At 42.6% G+C, this 13,289-nt stretch overlaps 1 protein-coding gene across 1 annotated transcript in view; it reads left to right on the top strand.

Annotated features, from left to right (window-relative positions):
* The window catches only part of trim62.1 (tripartite motif containing 62, tandem duplicate 1), a 40,758-nt gene extending 28,334 nt beyond the window's left edge, over positions 1-12,424 (top strand). The window contains exons 4-6 of the mRNA XM_084063554.1: positions 2,233-2,489; positions 3,817-3,932; positions 7,639-12,424. Of these exons, the coding sequence (XP_083919680.1) occupies positions 2,233-2,489; positions 3,817-3,932; positions 7,639-8,189 (924 nt within the window). The 3' untranslated portion in view covers positions 8,190-12,424. The remainder of the gene's footprint in view (positions 1-2,232; positions 2,490-3,816; positions 3,933-7,638) is intronic.
* Positions 12,425-13,289: the final 865 nt, after the last annotated feature.

Here is a 13,289-nt window from a genome sequence, read left to right as displayed (position 1 = left end):
TTTAGGCATGAACACAAATGTAGTTTTCTTGCCTAAAATAGGGCTAGGCAATATATCGATATATTGATATTGTAACATGAGACTTGATTCTATCATTTGGGATTTGGGATATTGTAATATTGTGATTTACAGCAGAAGTGTTGTCTTTTCCTTCCACATTGCAATATTCACTTTTTTTATTTTTATAAAACCATTGTCACAATATTATCGTATCGATATCAATGTATTTGGTCAAAGATATTTTGGGAGCGTGAACTTTGGGGGGGTGGGAGGGATAACATACATACATTCACTGTTTTTGTATGCCTTTTATTACTGACCTGTATGTAAAAATATAAAATAAAAAAACCTTGAACAAAAAAAAAAAGATATTTTGGGATAATTGATGAGAACAATAAATGTCAGTGAACAAAGCCCAGCATCAGGGCTGCAACTATCGATTATTTTAGTAGTGATTATTTGATAACAGGTTTTTAAATATATATATTTATTATTTTTATATTCATCTTGAGATGAATAGCACTTTTGAATAGTACTGTATCTACATTGCACTTTGAATGCATCAGCACTTTTCTTTTTACCAATGTTGTCTGCTCTCTCTCTACTTTCTTTTTAATGTGTCAATTGTTTTTAAATGAGTTGCGGAGAACGGTATTTTGCTCCCCTGTATGTCTAGTGTGTATTGTGGCAGTGACAATAAAAAAAAGAAGATATATACACGTATATATGTCAACAAATCTATTACAACTTAAGCCCTATTTTATGCTTAGTCAGTTTGTCGCACAATGGTGTAATGCAAAATAGTTGAAATAGACGATCTTGTAGATCTGCTATTTTAACTAGTTTTTGTTTAAACATTCGCGCATCGCCTATAATGACATAGCCAAAATAGGGGTCGATTATTCACAGATTATTTTGATTAAATTATCGATTATAGAATATCTTTTATAATCGATTAAATTGATTAGTTCCATTAACTCTTTGACTGCCAAAAACGGGAATTACCGTCCGATGCTACTATGGCTATCATGGCCACGGACGGAAATGACGAAATTATTAAAAAAAAAATAAATTAATATGTATGTATTTTTTTGGTATTGTTTTTTTTTGTTTATCTCAAAGGAACTAGGAGATAACGCTATCCAAAAAATTGCTGCTCCATTCACTTCAATGTTAAAAAACAAACAGAGGAAAAATGCACCTTTTTCCGTGGCACTGGGACGACACAGTCTGAAATAAGTGTGGCAATGAAAGAGTTAACTGTTGCACCCCTACCCAGCATTTCCTTTTGGTCAGTAGGTCTGGTGCTGCTACTCTGGTGATTATTGCAGCGCTCTCTCATCTGGCCCCCTTTGTTCTGTCTCCCTCTCTGACGCTCTCAGTCTCTGATGATTCATTCCCTCTGATGTCCAGCTTCTCATTTCCCCCCCTTCAACGAAATCAATTTCCACAACTTCTCGCTCTCTTCCTTCTCCTCATCTTGCAGCCCTCTCTCCCTTGGCACAGTAATAGCATCGTTTTATCTTCCAGTCTGCCGCTCTTCTAATCACCCACCTTCATACACAGGGGTTTCCCTGGCAGCCCCGGTCTGATCAGCCTGTTAAAACAAGTTTCCTCTGAAAAAATGTACTAATGGCCTCAACAAAACAATATGCTGCGCCCGTGGGTTTGTCCATCAGTCTGAACTGAGATGGTGTTCACAAAATCAATGCACGTAGGAGCAGAATGAATGAATAAATGTTTACATAATGTTTATGTTGTTAAAGCGCACTGCAAGCCCTGGGGATACAGAGTCATGTCCAATTAAGAGTCTGCCACTGTAGCGACTGAAATACTTTAATGAAGCCAGCCGCTGTTCAAAGCCACTTTGTGCATTTTCATATTGCATTGAAAGAACGCATCAAAAGGAACATTGCCTGAAAGCTTTTTTCTTTATCACACATTACAAGTAATTAAGTACATTTACTCAAGTACAATACAATTTTGAGGTACTTTTACTTTACTTGAGTATGTCAATTTTTCAATACTTTATATTTCTACTATATGCAATTTAAAAAAAAAACGTTTGACAAATTTTGAAAAAGCTTTTGTGGATGCCAATACTTTTGTACTTTTACTCTCGAGTAAAATTTTGAACTTGTAGTATTTCTACATTGTATTGATATTGCTACTTTTAAAGAAAAGTAAAGAACATTGCACAAATTCACCATCTCCTGCCTCTGTCTTTTTCAGTCGTCGGCGAAAAGTCTTCGCGCGACCATCGGCGACGCGTTCGACCGCCTGCACCGGTTCCTGCGCGAGCGCCAGAAGAGCATGCTGGAGGAGCTGGAGATCGACACGGCGCGCAAGTTCGCCGACATCGAGCACAAGATCCAGCGTTACAGTCAGCAGCTGCGCGACGTCAAGGAGGGCATACAGATCCTGCAGGAGCGCCTCAACGAGACAGGACGCCACGACTTCCTGGAGGGCGTGGCTGTCACTTCCGAGAGGTTTGCTAAGAGATCAATACTGTAGTCCAGTGGTTCAAGGACCCCCCCCCCCAAATGAATGTTATTGGCTGCGGACCCCCTTCTGAAAGGAGTTCGTGCCAGGAGCCCCCATACACAATTTGTGTTAAAATGTTTCAGAAATATTCCAAATTTGTCACATTTTAGATTTTTTTTAATTGGCACATCTGCAAGCTCACAACAACGCCCCTGGAACCTTCTCAAGGACCCCTGGGGGTCCCCGGACTCGCAAGGAAAGAAACATCTATCTAACAGGAACAAACCTCGACCAGAACCTGGCTGTGTTGTAGGTGGGCGGCCATCTGCCTTGACCAGTTGTGTTGAGAGAGAGACAAGAGACAGATGTACAGTACAGCAACAACAACAATAACGACATTCAGTATCTTAGAGTCCTACTGTTAATACAATTATAGACTACTTCACCATGCCACTACAGCCTATTTAACCACTTAAACCCTTTATACTTCGTTGATCAAGTCCCCCAGGGGTCTATACTCTACTTTTTTTTCCTGGTACACCAACTCTCTTCACCAAAAATAGCAGATCTGCAAGGTCACAGCGCATCGTCTTGTGACATGTTGTAGATCGCCTTTTTTGCTGAACGTTCTTCTATTTTTGCTGATTGTTAGCCTACAGTATTATGAGATGCCCAGAATAGGGACGCTAGGATATCATACGCTAGCATATTTAACCATATTATATGTCTGGGACTAAAGTAACCAGAAATCATTATTTGTGATGGTGCCAGTTCATCTCGTACTGTTTAATCATCAGGGTTCCAGACATTTTGGAGAAAGAAAAACATTTGAACGACAGAATGAGCTAATCTCTGAGCAGATGGTGTCTTTTTGTCTGATGTAAACCAGCCGTAATGTTTAATCTGTGGGGGTGGTTTAATTAAACCATCCTAAAAGTTATCCCTTGTGTTTTTTTTTGTTTTATTATTTTTATTACTTTCAGGCGAAGCCTTTTAATCAGCCTAGCAATTTACAACATGTTTTATATTCTTTTCTGGAGTCCAAATAAGCTCCTAAACTCGCTTCACCCCATTTTCTTATAATATGTGTGGGTGTTCACAGTTCATACTCTTTACAGCACCAGACCTGGGCCCTCCTGACTGTTACTAATAATGTCTGTTGCTCTGGAATGATAGCCATAGGCATTCACAAAACATTTCCCCAGTTGTTAATGTCAACAAATCCACATTCGGACCAGACACAAACCAGATCCATTGACTTGAGGCAGTAGAGCGCACACACACAACAACATAGACTTGCATAGAATGACATTGATCTGTTTTCTGTCATAGGATTAAAGGGAAGATACATGAGACCAATCTGACCTATGAAGATTTCCCGACATCCAAGTACATGGGGCCTTTACAGTACACAATATGGAAGTCTCTGTTTCAGGATATTTCACCAGGTATGTATCACCGGATGTTACTGGAACATTATACACTTGCACGTTGTACGAGTGCCTGCAAAAGGCTTAACTGTATCCACAGGGTAACTCGATGAGTGCACAGTGGTGTAGTTCAACACAAACTCTCAAGGTTCATACGAAACAAGCATGTCCTCTAAGTGAGGAATGTAGTGAGGGTCACTCTGGACAGTTCATTATAATTTCATTCAGCAGCAGGATATCTGACCCAGATGATGAAATATCCCAGCGTGAGAACTAATCCCAACCTGCATTAACATTGCTGGGATGCTTGTGAGCGGTTATTGTCTTCTGATGAGATATGGATGTCTGGAACTGCAGGGCTGTGATGAACCTTCTGTGTTAGAGACGGAATGTTGCGGAGGAGCTTCCCCCCCCCGCCTGCCTATGGCCATCACTCAATCTCACAGAAGATTACTTAAAGTAATGCACCGAGCAATATTTCACTCCTTCGATCAATTCTCTCATTTTTAGCCTACCCTCCTGGCAGAGGGGAGGCAGGGCAGTCTCTTGGCCTTCCTTGACTGGCTGCCAAATGGAACAATTGGTTCCAATTCATCACCAGTAGCTGCCAGTGAGACAGGACAAAGTCATTTCTGCCATCGTCATCTCTGTCTGTCTGTCTGTCTGTCTGTGTCTCTCTCTCTCTCTCTCTCTCTCTCTCTCTTGCCCCTCTCTCCCTCTCTCTCGCTGTATCTCTGTCTCTCTTTATCTCCCCCTCTCTCTCTCTGTGTTGAATGCTTTCTTGGGAATAAATAACAGGCTACCTCCTCACAAACCTGGTGCCTGCCTTCACTCATCCAGTTGGCACTGCTGGCAGTTCCTGTGCCTGCATGTTTTGTGTAAGAACAGAAATTCATACTCAGAATGCAACTGAAAGTGTTGTAACACACACTGGCATTGTCATTGACTGGAGAAGACACCGTCTCCCCCCCTCACTGGCCAGTCGCATTACCATGCTCATTTATGCTGACTGACATAAATACTAGAGGAAGTGCACATCCAGTACAAAATCCCCCTCCCACTCGATTCTGAGTCGGCTCCATGGATTTGCTAGAGGGTCATGGACACAGGCCTGTATTGTTCTTCCTGATGTGGCTTCATGATGACTGACTGAACTTGAACCCTGTGTGGCTCAGAGGCGGTGTGGTCACTGTTTGAGAGCAGGGCTCTCCAAAGCCCGATTCATACTGTTGTGAGCTAAATCAGGCTTAACCCAGTGTTTTGTTTTTTTAAGATACTTTTTTGGGGGGGGTTCTGCCTTTATTGATGGTACAGTGGAAGTTTGACAGGAGACGGTGAAAGAGGCGGGGAGTGACACGCAGCAAGAGTCCGCTGGGCTCGTGAGTTGAACCCGGGACTCGCTCAGGCTGCATCATAGCCTATGGTACGCACCTTAACCACTAGGCCATCAACGCCCCCAGCCCAGTATTTTTCAAACTTTTCCATGCCAAGGACCCCCAAGTAGCCAAAATAGGGGATGCCAGGTTGAAAGTGGTAAAATTGGCACAATCATCTCTTGTATATATTTTTTTCACTTTCACTCTCCTTTCCAGTTGGCCCCCCGTGGTGGTAAACCACTGCCCTAACCCACATATCCTGCACAGAGAGCAGCTTTGGGCCTGTGGAGCCGTTCACCTCCCATAGCTGTAATTACTGCTCTCTGCTCCACTAGTATTTGCATACCTTGGTATGACATTGCTGCTCGTTTGGACTCTAGGGAACACTTGACTTTGAATGAACTCTGTGGTAATTTATTTATTTTCTTTCCTCTCTGGACCATAGTTTATGTATATGACATTAAAAAACAAAAGTCCCACTGTGTAGTTTCGGCCACAGTCATCGTATGACTCTTGTTTGTTTCGACTTCCTGAAATGGGAAGTAGAGTGTCAGAGAGGGTGTTCATCCACCATCTTCTTCCTCAGGGCATGATGAGTATGATCATGTGGTTGAACTGCCGCATTAGTGGTATGCATGTCATATGTCAGTGTAGTGACTATTTCTTCTGTAACGTCCCTGGTCAATTATTATAGGGCAGTGGTTCTCAACCTGTGGTCTCCATATGATTTGTTGGAGGGGTGGGGGGGTCCCCAGATGACAGTAAAGTGACAATTTAAGGACTTGTAAGACCTGTTAAATAAATAAAAAAAAGAAGAAAGAAATGAAAAAAGACAATTACTGCATCAGAGGTAATCAAACTATACTATAAAAACTGGTCAGACATTGGCCAAATTGTCAAAACATATAAGAAACTAATATAAGAAAAGTTATCTACAAGCCCACAACGCCTCGCAACTCGAGGCGTAGTGATCTTGTAGATCGGCTATTTTCACAATGTTTATCTGTGGAACCGAGTCAAACTAAATGTAATGCCTACTGTTCCCCAGTTCAAATACGGTATGATTATTTTGGGGGGTGAAAAGGTTGAGAAGCACTGTTGTTTAGTATAGGATAATACAGCAGCAAAGATTTAAAAAGTGCACAACAATGAACTATATATACAGCAATAATCATACAACAGTAGATGAAGAAAAACTATACTTGCATACAGACACCGTCTGTGAGCAAGTATAGTTTACACACAAATACTCCACTGTACACTCACTCACATACACATACACACTAATGCTGTGTTTACACTAGCTGTGACAAAGCAACAGGCTACAAGTAATTTTTAATGGAAGCCAGCAACATGAAGCTGCAAACTGACAGCCGACCCTAAAAAAGCGCTCCATTGACGCACTGAAGCTGAATCAATCCATGTTTTTGTTTCACAATTTCATTTAAGCAGTGTGGCTTCAGCAACACTTCAACAGCGACCCAGTTGACAGTGTATCTAACCACGCTTGGTCATTTTGTTGCTTTTGTCGCCACTAGTGTGTGTGAACGAAGCATAACAATACAACAATAAACACACACACGCACGCTCACTCGCAAGCACACACATGCTCTTAAGCACACACAAACACACACCAGTTCATATGTTTGATTGCTAAACAGTCCACACCAAACTACCCTCAAACACGCTCTCGTGTTTCTTTCATTTCCACTGACTGTCCTTGATGAATCCTTCTTGGTGACATTTTGATCGTTCTAGACTCTTGACTCAATAACCCCCCCCCCCCCCCTTCTGTAGAGTGGTTGAGCTGCTCACTGCCTCGGCTAAACAACCATTCACACCACAGCTGCAGTGAGAAAGAGAAGTTGGGCCATGAAGCCTGATTTATATTTCGTTGTATGATGGTGTCCCGTACTGAAAATGCACAATCTACAAGCTCACAACGCGTCCCATCGCGAGTTTGCAGATCAGCTATTCTTGGCACGCAATGCCATCGTACGACGAAGTATAAGCATAAGAGTGACACAGCAAATACGTGTATACTGTAGGTGTGCTGTTTGCCTAAGCTCTCTCATTACTTATTGAAGTGGGGTTTGTTTTTTCTCCTCTCGCTCAGTATCCTACCTTATCTTATCTTATCTGTAATTGGCTTTATTATCTGAACCAACAGTTTATTTTGAGAGCCACACGGTTGTATGGCCAAGTATATTAAATTAGGCTTTAGGTAAAAGCACTGATGACTCAATCTTTGTTTCATTCTCCATCCTACTCTAGCTCCCTTGCCTTACATCCTACCGTCGCTCCCTCCATTTACGCCCTCTTTTGTCTCTCTTCATTCCCTCTCCCAGTGCCGGCAGCCTTGACCCTTGACCCCATCACGGCCCACCAGAGGCTCATCCTGTCGGACGACTGCACCATCGTGGCCTACGGGAACCTGCACCCGCAACCGCTGCAGGACTCGCCGCGCCGCTTCGACGTGGAGGTGTCCGTCCTCGGGGCGGAGGGCTTCGGCACGGGCGTCCACTACTGGGAGGTGATGGTGTCGGAGAAGACCCAGTGGATGATCGGCGTGGCCAACGAGACGGTCAGCCGCAAGGGCAGCATCCAGATCCAGCCCAGTCGCGGCTTCTACTGCATCGTCATGCACGACGGCAACCAGTACAGCGCCTGCACCGAGCCCTGGACCCGCCTCAACGTCAAGAGCAAGCTGGAGAAGGTGGGGGTCTACCTGGACTACCCCAAGGGCCTGCTGGTGTTCTACAATGCGGACGACATGTCCTGGCTCTACACCTACAGGGAGAAGTTCTCCGCCAAGCTGTGCCCGTACTTCAGTCCCGGCCAAAGCCACGCCAATGGCAAGAACGTGCAGCCGCTAAGAATCAACACTGTACGCCTTTAAGAGCAGCACTCGCCAAAAAAAAACAGTGATCTGCGGGCCGGGATCTTTCGGCCTTGTGTATCCGTCACGGATAAATCCATAAGACTTGATAGGTTTAAAAAAGAAAAAAGAAGTTTAAAAGGAAATGTTTAACAGGGTGTTTGACATGGTGATTTTCTTTTCTTTTTTCGATATTAAGACTTGTGTGTGCTGCTGCTCTTATCACCTGTGCTGTTTCGCTGTTCCTTCTCTTTCTGCCTCCCTCTCCTTCTCTCTATCTCTCTCTCTTAGGATTTTTGAAATACATTGTGGCCTGGAGTGGAGCCTCATTCTCCTTTTTTCCATTAAAAAGCTGTTGAGACTAATGGGGGCAGAAGGACCCCTGGGCTTCTTTTTGGGGCCTTTGTGACCCAGAATGGGATTTTTCCTTTTCTATTAGGGACTGTCCCAGGCCCACCTCGCACAGTCCCAGGGGCCAAGACTTTTCCTTATCAGACTCCACACTGACACTGACATGGCCCTCTGGACACCGTCTTATCTCTGCTGTACAGTTAGCTTAGCTGTGTTTGTACTCATTTCCTTTGGCCACACTGTCAGGCTTGACAAGCCTGTCGGCACTTTTCACTTCATGTGTGTGTGTGCGTGTGTGTGTGTGTTTGACCCTTTTTCTGATGGGAAATATGATGTCATGTTCTTGGTTTCTCGGCTGCTCTCTGTGGGTCTCATCGCAGATGTCCATGAACAGGGTCCATTGTTGCGAGGAAAGCTACCGTTTCATGTCCTCCAGAAATGCGTCTCGTCGTGTCACTGACAACAAAATGAATGAACGAGTTTGAGGCTTGACAGATTGACCCCACCCACCACACCACCCCCTGTTCTCGCCTGTCCCATCCTCCACCTTTGTGTGTGATCTGAGGGTATGTAATTTATCTGAGAATAAGCTGCTATTCTGGGATGTGGGTCCTCGCTGTTGCATGTTTGTACATATCGCAAGTTATTAACCCATTAAGACCGGGAACGCATCTGTGTCATTTTCAGATTTCTTTGGCTATAAAGAAAAATCACACCCTGTGTGAAGAGAGTGGTGCCTTTGATGAGCCCCGTATTGATGTTGTCATCAATGTTTGTTTTTTGGACATACGGACATACACACGGACACAGAGACAAAGTCAGATATAGGAGTGGTTGGCACCACTCAAAAATGTTTGAAAAATCGTGAAAATGTGTTTAAATCTTTGAATATATGTATTTTTTAAAGCGAACTTTTGTCAAATATTTCCAGAAGCAGATTTCAGTTACAAATGTTTGCATCAAAAATATATATATTCAAAGATTTGCTTTGAATATACCTACAAGCTCGGTGCCACGCTATGAGCTTGTATAGCTGCTATTTTTTAATAGCCCAAAGAAATCTTAAAATGACACAGATGCGTTCCCGGATTGAATGGGTTAAGGCATTCATTCTTCTTCTGCTGCTGTACGTTGGTTTCTGCTCTTTCCTCGGAAGCGTTAGTATTCTTGGATTCTACCTACACAGTATACCTTTTGGGTATTTGATTATCTATATACTGTTCACACTCTACAGTGATCCCCAACTGGTGGGCCGCCGTGAGGGTGTTGCAAGTGGTCCCCAAAATAATTGGCAAAACACTTAAGATTTGAATGATAATATAACATTTATATTAAAACAAATGACAGTATTTTGTCTTTAAAACCTTGAAAATGTTGCTTTCCTTGTGATGCCAATAAGTAAGAACTTAATTTATACTACGTTGGTTCCATTGATCCAAGCTGGAACACAATCAATTTTGATTGATCATTAAAATAAACATGCTCTGAAAATTCACCTGACCCACCCATCTGACCACTTGACTGACACTCACTGTTACAGTAAGTGGTCAGGTTGGTGGGCCATGAACGCTTTTGTCAAGTGGGCCATTATCCAGAAAAGGTTGGGAACCACTGTTGTAGAACACCATGCTTCCGTTTCTCTGCTTCCTGTGTGTTTAAAGGCCAGTCAAAATGAATGAATCGGAGCATATTAAGTAGGATCCAATGGAGAAAGTGACCACTAATTGAAACATAGGCATCATTGCTTTGCAGATGCTGAAGTCTGGAAAGCTTAATTAAACCTGACATCCCTATTTTCGGCATGTCATTACGGGCATACATTCTTAAAAATAGCCTAGGCCTGAATATTTGATTAATACATGGTGAAAATAGCCGATCCACCACCTCACAACGTGTCGCGATGACATGCATTGTGAGCTTGTGCGTAGATCGGCTATTTTTGCTGTACGACAAAGTATAAATTAGGCTTAAGATGAGTGCATTGAAAGTTGACATCAATCGTTCTTTTTTGCATTATGTTATTTATATTCATGGAGTAAAACGTCATATTGAGAAAATGATTTCCATGGGATGCGATCTGATTAATGCACTTGCATTGTTAGGCTATTGACAAGGATGTCAGTGTATTACATGATGGTTCAGTCCCTAATAATATCCTCTGAGGCTCAGTTATGTGGTTGCTACTCAAGTGCTCATGTTTTTACTGGTTATACACAAGCACTCCACAGTCTGCGCTAAGAGGCCCTTGTCCCTTAGCCAAATCATCACACAGAGTATGTGTGTGTGTGTGTGTGTGTGTGTGTGTGTGCACTCTTCTCGGACTTGGTTCAAGCTGAATATTAAGTCTCATCAGCCCACATAGCCCTCCAGAGGGGCTCTTGGCTGTAGTTAAATGTGTTTTACTGCGAGAATTGTTTTGAACCTGGTGTGAGAGAGTCTTCAACAGAAATTCAAGAGCAAAAAAAAAGAAAAATGACTTCACCTTCCCCTCCCTTTGCTACCGTACTTATATAGTGTGTTTGAATGTACGTATGTGTGTTATCCGTGTTGTCCATTTGAAAGTTTTGTTGGGTATACCGAGGTGGACATGAGTTCCACTGTGTGCAGTTACCAGTATGATGTGGGCCTGGGTCAAATAGTTCTATAAAGCAGGGGTCTTCAACAGGGGGACCGGGACCCCTAAGGGGGTTACATGGCGGCTTTCCGACATGTCGCCTTTCCGACGTTAACGAACCCTATACCTAACCCTCACCCTAACCCTAACCGCACGCGGAAGCCACTAGTCGGAGTGGCGAGATGTCGGCGTGGAAGACTGTTACCCCCTAAGGGGTCCTCAGAGTTACTACAGGGGGGCTGCCAAATCTTTGTGTGATATGATTTTTTTTTTACATGAACCACTAAAACCCTAGCATCCCTTTTCTTAGGAGAACTTAGGCGCTGTGAGCTTGTAGATCGGCTATTTTTGGCAAAGAGGTTTGGTGTGTAGAGGGGGAAAAAAGAGCAGACCAAGTAAAAGATTAATCTGAAACACAATTGTATACACTATAGATGGGGTCCCTGCTTCATCTCTCTCAGCTAGGGGGTCCTTGGCCTGAAAAACGTTGAAGACCCCTGCTATAAAGATTACAAATAACTCATTGGCATTTGTTGTAACCTGCTTAGAGAAATTGACAGGTGGCTCTGCTGCATAGGATCCTAACAGTGCCAGAAGGTACAGTATAGGCCAGTGTTTCTAAATCTTTTTAACATTGAAACTGTACAAATGGAACCAAATAGACCCGTCCATTTAGTTCCAATTGTACACTAAGAGTTACAGATCTGAAAGTGTCCAATTGGTATCTAGCTATCAATCAATTAGCAGGGGAACCCCCCCGGAACGTCCTCAAGGACCCCTGGGGCACTCCCTGGACCTCACATTGAAAACCAGTTGTAATAGGTAGTGACACAAAAATGAGTACTTTTTTATAAATGTTCCTCTGATTGGCACGGATACCCCTCTCACCTGGTACATCAAGTAGGATAAAATGAGCACCAAAAATGATTGGCCAATGCTTCAATGAATGTTGATTTAACTCTGGGAGTCCATTTGTTACCGTTGTTTACTTGGCCCAGGTCTGTTGGTCCGGTAGAGACCTCTGTGGGGTCTGTCTTAAGAAAGATGTTAATTCCGTGAATGATTTGTGTGTTAAGGAGATAATTAATATGAGCTGGTGATGGTTATAGTAATACAAAGATGATGATGACTGACACCTTTTTGATGATTATAATGATGATCTGGTCCTTTTTCTGATGATGGCCGCTGTGCATCTATCGTCGTGTGAACACCCTGTAGCAAGCTTTCACCGCTACAGGTTTGTGGGGAAACTGTTTCGATGTACTTAAAATAAAAAATATCGTTATGAGCAACCTAATTGTCGTGACTCTGTCTTGGTTGTGTAGCAGTGCAACAACGTGCACAGACACATCGCACATCATAGGAATCATTTCTAGGGAGCGGAGGAGGAATGCTACTTGAAATGCTCTCTCTGCCCGTGCTTGTCCATACTGTAAATTTTTTACAGTTCAACATCAGAGATCTGAAGAGTCCTACAGTCAGTGATGGACAGTCATGTTTGGACAAAGTACATTTTCTTTAGTACTGTACTTGAGTAACTTTTTTGAGTATCTGTACTTTACTTGAGTTTTCGTATTTTTGGATACTTATCACTCTCCACTACATTTCAGGGCAAATATTGTACTTTCACTCCTCTACATTTCAAAGACAAATATTGTACTTTCAGTCCTCTACATTTCAAAGACAAATATTGTACTTTCAGTCCTCTACATTTCAAAGACAAATATTGTACTTTCACTCTACTCACTACATTTCTAGGAAGAAAAATGCACATTGTGAATTAACCACGTAAGCCCTATTTCAAATATTGAAAATGGCAGATCTACAAGCTCAAAGATTTGAGCTTGTAGATTTGCTAATTTTACTATAGATAGGTGTTGAACATTTCTGTAGTTATGTAATTGTAATTTGTTCTTTTGAATACTTAAAGCATGTACTTTTGAATAATTTAAGTATTTTTAAAAGCAAGTTCTTAACTCGAGTACAAACTTGACTGGGCAACTTTCGCTTGTACTGTAGCCCAGTAATATTTGACCAGTCGAGTATCAATACTTTGACTCAAAGTGCTGTTGTTGAGTACTGTCCACCACTGCCTACACTACAGTGAGACGTCAGGCATCCTGCAATGAAGTGAGAGGTTATTCTGCGGCTGTCTC

Source organism: Gymnoscopelus microlampas (assembly GCF_963454915.1).
Source record: "Gymnoscopelus microlampas genome assembly, chromosome: 7".
Taxonomy (NCBI): Eukaryota; Metazoa; Chordata; class Actinopteri; order Myctophiformes; family Myctophidae; genus Gymnoscopelus; species Gymnoscopelus microlampas.
The sequence above is the reverse complement of the archived record's forward strand: the minus strand, read 5'-3'. Positions and strand labels throughout refer to the sequence as shown.